General features: G+C 39.8%; 1 protein-coding gene across 1 annotated transcript in view; it reads right to left on the bottom strand.

Annotated features, from left to right (window-relative positions):
* The window catches only part of cemip (cell migration inducing hyaluronidase 1), a 274,166-nt gene that overhangs the window by 54,905 nt on the left and 206,680 nt on the right, over positions 1-12,581 (bottom strand). Inside the window, exons 15-16 of the mRNA XM_088004044.1 lie at positions 10,392-10,461; positions 3,055-3,183 (exon numbers count right to left, since the gene is read on the bottom strand). Of these exons, the coding sequence (XP_087860170.1) occupies positions 3,055-3,183; positions 10,392-10,461 (199 nt within the window). The remainder of the gene's footprint in view (positions 1-3,054; positions 3,184-10,391; positions 10,462-12,581) is intronic.

Genomic DNA, 12,581 nt, shown 5'->3' on the forward strand with positions numbered 1-12,581 from the left:
CAGCTTGCGGTGGAGATGAGAGATTCTTCAGACTTCTTAAGATCCATGTGCTGCCAGTTCAGTGAACTGTATCACCAACTTCAGCATTTTCTGGGAATGTAAACATCTTTTTAAAATTGCTTTATCTGCTCTAGCAGCCTTTATTTGACAGCTGTTAGACAGGAAAGCAGGTTGTGAGACAGGGGGAAGACATGCGGCAAAGGACATCAGACGGAGACTTGAACCCATGATGGCCACATTGAGGACCAAGGTCCTCATACATGGCTTACGCTTTACCTCTGCACCACTGCCATGCCCAATGCATCTTTTTACATATTTTTAAGTTTTTTGTCTTAATAAATTTGGGCTGTAATTATTGACAAATATTTTTTTCAGACACCAGGTGTTTCTGCCATGTACAAGAGATGACAAGAAAGTAAACATCAGATAAGTTGACATTCTGCATGTTAGCTGCAGCCTGCAGCGATATGGATGGAAATCAAAGGAGAGACAACTCAAAACAAGTGTTCTAAATAATAATATTATATAATTGAGGTGGAAACTCCTCAGACTCCAAAAGAGCAAATGCCTTTTCTCCCAGACACCACCCACCTCTCTGCTACCTCCTACCTCCCCTCCAGTGGTGCAACTACACATTATTCAGGTGGATGCGAAAACATAAATCCCCCCCCCCCCCCAGGGAAGGAACGTCAGGGTGAAGGAGCGACGCTGACCAACCCCCCCCTCCCCCGAGGCGATGATATGTGAAGTGTAAAAATCGCTACATTTACCTCGTTATGTGCGAGAGGTGAAGGAGCGTGAGGCGCTGAAGTGTATGGGAAAACATAATCGGTGCGTCGCCCCCTCCAGACGGGGTTTTGGCGCCCCCTCTGGTGCTGCGCCCCTATGCGTTGCATACGCTGCATACCCACTTTTTGCGCCTCTGCTCCCCTCTCTTGGACTTCACTGATATATGACTGAGCTGTCAGGAGTGGAATCCAACTCACACCATCCCCAATGCCACATTTCATTGTCAGGTCCTTGGCACTAAAACCACACTTAAAAATTATGGTTTGACTGAAGATGTTAAACAGCCAAAATACTTTGGACTTGATCATCAGCAAGGGTTTGAATATTTTAAGGTCTTTTCAACTGATGATCTCTTTGAAAGAGTTATTTCCATTGTCTTGCTTAGCAAAAGACACTTTAGAAAACATGTTTTCAAGCAGTTTATCCTTGAAAAATTCATCCTCCTCCTTATCCTGTAACTCAATAAATGAGCCGGTAGTGAGGATGTGCATTATGGCATAAAATTCATATCCTGATATCTGCTATGATGGGTGTTGGTAACAATATCATAATATGCTTTTGGCTTAAAATAGAAATAAGTCACTAACTGAGTGGAGTATATATATATTATTGCTGCACTCCCCCTGCCCCCCTTCTCTCTCTCTCTCTACTTCCCCTTCTCAGAGGAGGGAGATGTTGCTCCCAGCTCTCCATCTAACGGTTGAATTGAGTTTCCTAAATCTGCCAAGATTTACCCTGTCCAGAACTGAAGTAAACTCTGTTTAAGCTGGGCGCGAGAAAGACTAGCCTGGTTTCTGACGACCTCCATCCAGATGTCTCACCTTCTTCACCCTGTGAAGTAGCCAGACTGAGCAGCCCAGAATCAGCTAGTTTCACAGAGCACACCTGTTAACGGTCGCTCTTTCTCTTATTACAACTTGCACTTGTTACTGAACCAGGTAGGTTTTAGTGACTCGGGCGAGTCCCAAGGGTGCTGTTTCAGTTTTGGCTAAAAGCAACCTATAAAACATTTTCCACCTTCTCCTCCCAGAATCAAACTTCATAGCTATTTTACAACCATCAAAGAACTTTAAGGTGACTCATTAACTGAATGTCCACAACATCTTTTAGATTTTCTTAATACTAATTATTTTATTAGTAAGGCAGTTTTGCAAGGGTCAGTACAGCTTAAATCAGTAGCAGAAATAATCAAATAAGTAAAATCAATAATCTGGTCTATCTTTCCCTAATGCTGACACTGTGAACTAAAAAAGGTTCTTGGATTTAGCATTCATATATAATATTATGACCATAACTTATTAGTTACTCTTATTATAATCTTAATGTAAGTTATTAGAGACGTTTTTCTGAAAAGAAACCAAGAACAATCCATTTTTCTAATTATTTGATACCAAAGTTACAGTTGTTTATTCTTACAAGTACAACAAGATTAATATAAGTATTTTGCTTTCGGTTTTAACCAATTACTCAAAATGTTTAGACTTCATTCTTTAAAACTTCTACGTTTGAAATAAGGAATAATTTAAACTATTATTATAAATCTGCAAGCTGGAAACTTACTCTTTTTTCAGGAAGCCTGCTGTTCCTGTTTCATGACACTCTTTCTGCCTGACTATGATTTCTTATGATTACATAGAAAAAGAAATGGAATTAAAGCAAAATTTTCATGAGACAACACACACAAAAATGCTAAAGAATCTTTTATTGTCTCAACCAAACATCTCAGTTTTCCTGGTTGTTTAAATTTAGGGCAGTAGAATAAGTCATTTTGCTTCAAATTGTTATTAATTAACTATAAACTGGTTGTGCTTCGGTGGAAGGAACATTCATCATTGCAATAAGCATACTACCTCGGTTTTAATCAAAGCTCCATCACAGTGTTTTTTAAAGCGAAATTTGCTTCTGAGCACAACAGCCTGATTCTCCTCACTCATGTTTTCACTTTACTAACAATCCAGTTTCAGAGCTGTGGCAGAATTGAAAATTATAATATAATTTTCAACTTTTTAGCTAATATTGGCTTTTGCATGGGGTTTTTAACTCAGCATAAATTATGTTACTGTAGGTGTCTGGTGCTTCTGCCCATTTCTTACATTTCTGCAAGTCCTCTTCAGTTGCCTTCAAACACATTTTCACTTTTCAACAAAAGCATTCAGCAAACAGCATTCACACTGCATTTTCACAGGAAATGCAAATTTTCCGGTTTGAATTTAATTGAAGTTTTAACATCACTGTTCCCCACAATAGTCTATCCTTCTGGCTTACCCTGTAGTTGGAGTGGGCTCTGTTGTTGGTAAACTGTCCCATGGGTGTGTGTTCAGTGTGTCCAGGAGAGTAAAGACCCTCTGAAGCACCAGTGGGTACATGATGGAAAATAAACCAGAAACCTGTTTCCTAAGGTTGCAAATTTAGAAAGGAAAAAAAAATGCTGTTAAGGTTATTCTATATTTAACAGAAATCACAATCAACAGCACAGACAACTTGTTTCTGTGAGGTATACATAACAGGGTTTCCCCCAGTGTATTATAAGCCGGGCGGCCCGCCATGCTTTACTAGCCCCCCCTCGAGGCTAAGCGTTGCTTGTTTAAGTTTTTAGGAAAATAATTATTTAAAAAGAAAAAAATTTTTTTTTTGTTTTTAAGCCGGTGTTCTGTTTATCTGCTACCCGTAAATCCGTCCTACCTTGTGGTAATGCACATGCGCATATCGATGCTACGTCACATTCTGCTTACTCAGCAGATTTCTTATAAATATGTCCTACCTGTGGAAGTTTTGTTTCATGTGTTTTATTTCATCGCATATTTTAGTAAGTTTTATTTAATTCATTTTATACCTGGCTTTCATTAAGCTGCTGTATCACTTCATGGTTTTAGTTTACATGATAGGCAGCTTGCAAATATATTTATAAATGGCTTTAAGTTTGCCGTCTGCAATGTTGTTAAACAAGTTATTGTTATACTTGAAAATATTTTAGTTTAATAACACTCTTTATTACTAAACCTTGCTAAATAGATGTTGGTAGAAATACTATGTGAGATTGAAGCTGTGTAATGGCGGTGTAATATTGGTGTACACCCTGTTCCAATATCACAAAATATCACTTAAGCAAGTGATATTTTCTCAGATTTTCTTAAATAGTCAATGCAAATGATGGTCAGTATAATTTTCAAGTCATTAACTATTACAGTATAAATGAAATTTTACTGAAAGCTCCCAATGAGAACAGTATTTTTTTCAAAACTAAAAAACTCAAAATGCACTGTTCCAAATTATTATGCACAGCAGATTTTCTAAACATTTTATGGATTATAAAGAACTGCAAGCGGTCATTCTTTGAATGTGCAGCATTAAGTGGTCACAGGTACTAAAATCAAAATCTATTTCAATCAAAAACATCTTAACAGACAGTTACATGTTAACATAGGACCCCTTCTTTGATATCACCTGCACAATTCTTGCATCCTGAACTTGTGAGTTTGTGGATAGTTTCTGCTTTAATTTCTTTGCAGGATGTCAGAATACCTTCCCAGAGCTGCTGTTTTGATATGAACTGCATCCCACCCTCAGATGTTCTGCTTGAGGAAACTCCAAAGGTTCTCAATAGGTCAGAGGTCAGAGGAGGATGGTGACCAGACCATGAGTTTCTCCCCTTTTATGCCCATAACAGCCAATGACACAGAGGTATTCCTTGCACCATGCATTGTCATGCATGAATATGATTTTGCTACTGAAGGTACGGCTTTTCTTTTTGAACCATGAAAGAAAGTGATCAGTCAGAAAGTCCATAGACTTTGCTGAGGTCACAGCTTCGGGGTCTCTGAAGGGGCCGACCAGCTCTCTCCCCATGATTCTGGGCCAAAACATGACTCCACCACTTCCTTGCTGATGTCACAGCCATGTTGGGACGTGGTGACCATCCACCACCAATCCACTACTGCGTCCATCTGGAGTTCAGATGGATGCACAGCAGTCATCAGTGAACAAGTCTGTTTGAAAATTAATCTTCATGTACGGCTGGGCCCACTGGGACCGTTTCTGCTTGTGAACACTGGCTAGGGGTGGCTGAACAGTAGGTTCATGCACCGCAAGCCTCTGGAGGATCCTCCACCTTGAGGTTCCAGAGGCACCAGCAGCTTCAAATAATCGTTTGCTGCTTTGTAAGGCCATTTTAGCAGCTGCTTTCTTAATCCCATCAATGTCTAACAGAAACCTTCCTCATTATGCCTTTGTCTGCACAAACCCATCTTTGTTCTGAATCAGCCACAAATCTCTTTAGTTTTCATTAAATATCTCATGTTTTCATACTTTGTCATATGGCACTACACTATCTGATGATTCTCATCAGCAGAGAGATCCTTTCTCTTTCCCATATTACTTGAAACCTGTGGCCTGCTTAATAATGTGGAACATCCTTCTTAAGTAGATTTCCTTTAATTGAGCTCACCAGACAAACTAATCAACCCAGCTCTCTGAAATTAATTACAGTGATTCAAAGGAACCTGTGACACAATACCATCTATGAATTTAATAGCACAACAAAAAATTTTATCGTTGACACTTAAATCCAATTTGCATAATAATTTGGAACACAGTGTACATGAATCATATCCTATCATTTCAGGAGCACAGTGACCTGCGCAGTTCGGTGGACACATTGGGTATGTTCACACTGCAGCCTGAAGTGACTCAATTCCGATTTTTTTGACGTAATGTGACCTGTATCCGATCTTTTCATGGCAGTGTGAACAGCACAGGTCGGATTCTTTTTCGAATGTGACCCATATCCGATATGTATCCAATTCAAATGTGACCTAACGTTCAGGTCGCCTTCATCCGAACTGAACATCACAGATTCTCAACAAATCTCACTATTCTGCGTCCTGATGAGCGCAAGTGGGAAGAAAAACAACAACCATGACGGATTATATGGGGATTAAGTTGTTAATATGCTGCTCCGGTTGGACAACAACTTGATATATATAAACTAAGCTCCACCGTTAGCCTCCATGTTTACTTCCGCAAACACTGAGCACTTCTTCTTTTTATGGAAGTTGGTAGAACACTGAGAACGCTGACGCTACTGCACATGTGGGACACTTTCAGGTCGTTTGCCCGTTCACACTGCAGAACACATACAGGTCGCATTTACTGGCAGTGTGAACGGCCCCGGCAAAAAAATCGGAATTGAGTCACTTCAGGCTGCAGTGTGAACGCAGCCATTGTGGCTGCCCTGCATTTAATAAAGTCTGTCATTCAACGTATTAATGCGCAAAAAATTGTTGACATTCTGACAGTAAATTGTTTGTGTTTATTGGAATTAAATTAAACAGTGTTTGTGTTTAATTTAATTCCAATAAAAAACGTGTTTCCCCTGTCTGATACTGTTTTATTCTTACAAACGCCTCTGTATTTAAAATATTTTTAACAGGTAGGATATTCTAATAAAAGGATTAGTCAATCAATCAATCAAATTTTATTTGTATAGCACATTTCAGCAGCAGGGCATTTCAAGGTGCTTTACATAATTAAAGAAAAAAAATAAGAACAGCATGTGAGATTGAATAAACAGTAAGAAAGAGAAAGAGATAAAAAGATAAAAACATACTTTTGTTACAGAATTTAAGCGTCTGTCGTTGCCGGACTCCGCCGTCCGATTAACACGGGTATCAGGGTTTCCCCCAGAAAAAGTGCTAAGCCCGGTGGTCGGGGCGTCGAGGCGGTCTACCGTGTTTTTGTATTAAAAGATGTTAAGTTGACAGGAAATGTAAAAGTATTACTGTATAATTATATCTTATGGGAAAAGATCTCCAGTGAAATGCTATTTAAACCCACAACTAATATTAAAACAACACATTTGCACTTCTGTTTAATCCAAATTAAGTCAGCAGCTCCATCAGGCCCCCAAGAGCTTCAGGGGCCCCATAAACGCTAATATTTTAAAACAGACCACAGATACATAAATATAACACTTGTTTATTGAGATGATCAATGCTGTTAAATTTGATTCAATTGTTTAGGCATACATAAATTCAATTATTTTAAATTGTTCAACATTTAAATACAAGATTTTAAGGAGCTGGCAAGTTTACTTTGTAAAACTTCAAAGAACAATATTTATAGTTAGATTGTTTTGTTACCATAGCAACAATCTGATGCTGTGAGTTTAATCTTTGAATTTACAAATACAAATTAGTAAACTGCGATTATAAATTATTGCTTTTTAGGCTGGCCAATTAAACTACTCCCTTCTCCCATATTTCACTAAATCTAACACAGAAGCTGTTAGAGGTGCTGATATTTTTAGGAACAAAAGGGGCCCCTAAGTCAGATTCTGCTCCAGGCCTCATGCAGCCTTGGACCGGCCCTGCATGATGAGGTAATCTGCTGCACTACACAGAGATGAGCAACAAACAGGAGATTTAATTCAATGCTGCTAATGTGGCTTTAGTAGCTCTTCCATTTCGTGTCTGTTGAGTTTTTAATAAGCGTCACAGAAACTATTCTGGTTGGTCGAGTTTATGGGACGAGTTTCTCAGATCTCCGTGCGGCCGCGCGTATTAACTCTAAGTAGACAACGCATTTGATATGGTTTGATGCATCGTGTAACCGAAAAATAATACTAAAAAATAATAAAATAATATAAAATCAGCGTGATGCGTGACTCCGAGGAGAGAGCAAAAGCTCCTCACCAGGCTGAACCTGCATGATGAGGTTAGCGCTGCTCGTTATCCAAAAACACTCCGGCCAACCGGGACCACAGACATGAACTTTACAGGTAAGACGGACATAGAGCCACACGCTGGGCAGCGTGTTGAGATGTAAACGCCGCATATAATTGTTCGTTCACAAAGATAAATTATTCTCACCACTCCACAACGCGCCTCTGAATTCGCTACAAGTTATTCCTGCGGTTCACATTGAGCTGCGCAACCAGAGCTAACGCGACGGGTCGAAAACTCTTACCTAGAGTTCTCCAGAGGATCATAATTCCTCACAGTAAGTTGATGTAAATATACATACAGGTCAGCTTGAGTCCAGTTTGAGTGAAAGGAGGCGCGCGCGATCCTGCTGAGGTAAAGCAGCGGCAGCGCGCGAGGCAAAGCGCAGAGGCACCAGCTGTGTGATTGGTCCGCGCGCTGTCGGGTTTAAATGCATAAACTATAAACCTGTCTATTACAAACCTATCCTTAAGGATAAATCTGCTCTGCTAGTGAAATCCTAAGAGCAAAAGAGACGCTTGCAGCCCGGCTTTAAAAAAAAAAAAAAAAAAAAAAAGATATATTTTTTTCCCCCTAGAAACTAAACAAGCAACGCTTAGCCTGGCGGCGGAGCTAGTAAAGCATGGCGGGCCGACAGGCTTATAATACACTGGAGGAAACCCTGGGTATTATCCAGGCCCTGTCGCCTGACAGGACGGAATTTACAGATTTTTTGTCAAAACGCCATTTGACAAGGATTCTTAAACCTCAGAGTTTTAGTTAAAACGCCATTTAAAAGAAATTAATAAATAGATAAAAATGTTTTAAAAAGATAAAAACATCAAAAACATCGAAGAGATCAAAACCCACACTCTAATCCTAATTTAGCCATAAGGAACTCTAAACAGCTGGGTTTTAAGTTGAGATTTAAAGGCTCCCAGTGTTTCAACTGTTTTAGTGCATACATCTATAGCTTTTTATTTTAAATGGGTAGGATATTCAGATGAAGGAACTGATCTTGTGGTTTCGTCGTGTATATAAATTGTTCCAGTGCTAAGCTAAGCTTAACTCCAAGCTTCCAATTCAGTTCCGTCATTCAAATAATGTCATCCAATGTATTTAATATTAACACAACCCGCTAGTTTTTGGTTTTTAAACATGAAGGTACCAGTTTGAACGTGTAGCACTGACAGATAGACTTAGCTATCTATCCATGCTACGGTAGGAAAATCTGACGAGGTAGCACTGATAGTCAGAACACCGGATTACAAGCGTCTCTGTTGCTCTGAGCATTTCACTAGAGGAGCAGATTTATTCCTAAAAGGTAGGTTTATGGCACCGGCAGCGCACTGACCAATAACAGCTGGCGCCTCTGCGCTTTGCCTCGCGCGCTGCCGCTGCTTTACCTCAGCGGGATCGCGTGCGCCTCCTTTCACTCAAACTGGACACAGGTTGACCTGTATGGATATTTATATCAACTTACTGAGGAATTATGTTTCTTTGGTGAACTCATGGTAAGAGTTCAAACCCAGCGTTAGCTCTGGTTGTGCAGCTCTATGTGAACCACAGGAATAACTTGTAGTCACGCTTTCAGACGTACGTTCAGGTAACAGTGAGAATGATTTATCTTTGTGAACAAACAATTATATGAGGCCTTTACATCTCAACATGCTGCCCAGCGTGGCTCTGTCTTCCCTGTAAAGTTTATATCTGTGTTCCTGATTGGTCGGAGCGTTAGTAGTTAACCAACCAGCGCTAACCTCATCATGCAGATTCAGCCCGGTGAGGAGCTTTCGCGCCGCCACATAGTCACTTACCAAGCTGGTTTCATATTATTTTATTATTATTATTAATATTATTTTTCCGGTTACAGTAAGCAGCAAACCATACCAAATGCGTTGTCCACTTAGAGTTAATGCGCGCAGAGATCTGAAATTCTCATCCCATAAACTCCAGCAACCAGAACAGTTTCTGTGGCTCTTAATAAAAACTCAACAGACATGAAATGGAAGAGCTACTAAAGCCACATTAGCAGCATTGAATTAAATCTCCCGTTTGTTGTCCATCTCTGTGCAGTACAATGGATTTAACTCACCATGCAGGGCCGGTCCAAGGCTGCATGAGGCCTGGAGCAGAATTTGACTTAGGGGCCCCTTTTCATGCTAAGACCATTAGCACCTCTAACAGCTTCTGTGTTGGATTTAATCTGGGAGAGGGGGACTAGTTTAATTGGCCAACCTAAAATGCAGTTATAATTGCAGTTTACTAATTTGTATTTGTGAACAAAGGTCAAACTCAATCATTAAATTCATAGCATCAGGTTGTTGCTATGGTAACAAAACAAATAAATATTGTTCTTTGAAGATTTTCAAAGTAAACTTGTCAGCTCCTTTAAAACTTACATCTCAATGTTAAGCAATTTCAAATCTTTTAATTTATGTATCCTGAAACCAATAAAACACATTTAGGGTAACCCTAACCCTATTTTCAATAAATAAATGTTACATTTATGTATCTGTGGTCTGTGTTAAAATATTAGCATTTATGGGCCCCTGAAGCCCTGGGGCCCTTATGGAGCTGCTGACTTAATTTGAATTAAACAGAAGTGCAAATAATATTAATTTTAAAATTATTTTTTGATTTGTTGTTTTTAAGACTAGTTGTGGGTTTAAATAGCATTTCACTGGCGATGTTTTCCAGTAACATATAATTACTCAGTAATATTTTAACATTTCCTGTCTACTTAACATCTTTTAATACAAAAAATGGACAGCCTTGGCGCCCTGACCACCGGGGGCTCAAGAAGTTTTCTGGGGAAAACCCTGCATAAGTTAAAATTTTACATTTAAGGAGACAGGTATGTAGCTGAGATATAGGGGATGGGGTTGATGGGCTTGGACTTACCTCGGAGCCTGCAGCAGCACAATTGATGAGGTTATTATTGGGGTTGGCAATCCAGAAAGTTGAAGATGCACTATTGAAAGGGAAGATATAGGAAAAATATATTTATAGAGAAATAGAACTAAATGAAAGAAAGAAAATGCTACCATTCAATACCATTCTAGCCATTCATGAGGGAAGGCATGAGACTGTTCACGATAGCAATTGGGTGGCAGTGCTGCAGGTTCTATAGTCGGCACAAGGCCAGAGTGGTGCTGAGCTGCGAGGACTGTATAAGGTTGCTTGCAGCTTTAATTTCAAATTACAACCAAAAATGTTTTTTTCCATTTGTTGTGTGTACCATATAAAGGAGTTGGTCACCAACGTTCCTCAACCATTTGAATTATTAAGTGGGTTTGAGGATGAGAATGTGTCTGTCATTGTGTCCTTGGGCAAGACACTTCACCTTGCCTGCTGGTGGCGCTGTTGCATGGCAGCCTCACTTCTGTTGGACTACTCATTCAAACTCAGTGTATGAATTTGAATGGGTGAGTCACTGTAGTGTGGTTTGGGGTCCTCTGGATTTATTAAGGTGCAAAGCCATTTACCATTTAGTGCAGCTGATTCAGCCCATTGTTAATCACCCATTGATTGAAATCAGCTGGGCTAAAGCAAGAAAACATCTAAAACATAAAACACTTAAAGATGACACACCCTGACAAGCCCTCTTAATCAGCACTGATTAAAGGGAGCTCCTCAAGAGCCCCAAACCTCTTTTGCAGGCAACAACCAGCTGTTGCAGCCGGAAGTCAGAAGGACCAAGGGAGAAAGGGTATCAACCATCCTCAGGAGGTCAACTGGAAGGGATTTCCACCAGAGTGTAGCTTTGATCCTATCACTCAAAGATAGCCTTGAGCAACTGCCTCTTCACAACTGGCTCCTGGTTTCCAGGCTTTGCAGCTCCAGGGCAAAAGAGTAACCCTCCTGACCCACTGGATCTTCAAGTATCAGGATTCCAATGGCCGAAAGACCAACCAACAGATCCTGTTTGTGGCTTTTACCAGCTGAAAAACTGGCCTTCAGATCCTCTATGGGTTCCAGAGGCCAAAAAGGCTGATCTTCAGACTGTCTTCATGGATCCCTCTGGCCTCACGGCTGACATCCAGACTTCAGGGTTCAGCTTCACTGACACCCTGCAAGGTTTCTGTTCTACTGGTGTCCTCCAAAATTCCTGTTCCTTTGTCACCGTCGCGCTCCAGACTTTCTGCTCCTTCATCACCTTACAAGTTTCCGGCTCCTTTGTCGTCGGACATCAGAATTTTGTTTGCACTATGAACTAATTAAGAACTCAAGATTTTTTTCTTTTGGAGACTCCTTCCTAGGTCCCCTCCTCACACCCTGGTTGGGTTGTTTTTGTTTGTTGTTTATAGTTATTCCTTGTTTCTCTAGTTTTATTATCTTTCTTTAGTCTAATTATTCTTAAGTGTTAGACGCATTTCCTGTTCCTCTGTGTACTTTCGCTCACTCCTCAGTCTGCCTCCTGCTTCCTCCACTCACACCTGGAACCCGTTAGCTAATCAACTCAGTTTCTTTGTCAGAGTATTCAATCTCCCAGTACTTAAGCACTACATTCCTAGTTCCTCCTCATCAGTTCCTCACATCTAATCCCGTTACTTCCTCGCTCTACCCTGTGTTCTCAAGTCTCCTTGCTGTTTTTTTTTTCCCTTGGATTTTATGGTTTGTATTTTGTCCTTGCTCCCTGTGGTATTTTATGAATTTTTGTCATTTTTTCATTAAACATTTAGCATGATCCATGCTCCCCGCTCTAGTCTGTATTTTGGTTCACTCTATAACTCTCACATAATGACAATAATGAGAATTGTCAATATGTGAGGTTGAATTTGAAGTGCATAATGTTGATCCATGCACAGAAAAGCTCTTAATTTTGCACATGCTGAAAGTGTAAGCACCACAAATTCCAAAGAGTATTAATACATGATGAAGGCAAGAGTATCAACTAAAATGTGGCATCTACTATCTCCTTCTCTTCTACCTGCTATGTGTGAAGCGTAATAAGCAATTAGAATGTAATTTTAGGTGAGTACTGTGAACATTATGTGATTGTAAATATGTTCACATAAGCAGTTATTCTAAATGTAATTTAGTTTTATTTTCAAGTGCAGTTGCAGCAAAAAGAAATGTATATTTGCTTAT

The sequence above is a fragment of the Poecilia mexicana genome, unplaced genomic scaffold (genome assembly GCF_051168715.1).
Source record: "Poecilia mexicana isolate PSO_F unplaced genomic scaffold, ASM5116871v1 scaffold_3, whole genome shotgun sequence".
NCBI classification, from domain to species: Eukaryota; Metazoa; Chordata; class Actinopteri; order Cyprinodontiformes; family Poeciliidae; genus Poecilia; species Poecilia mexicana.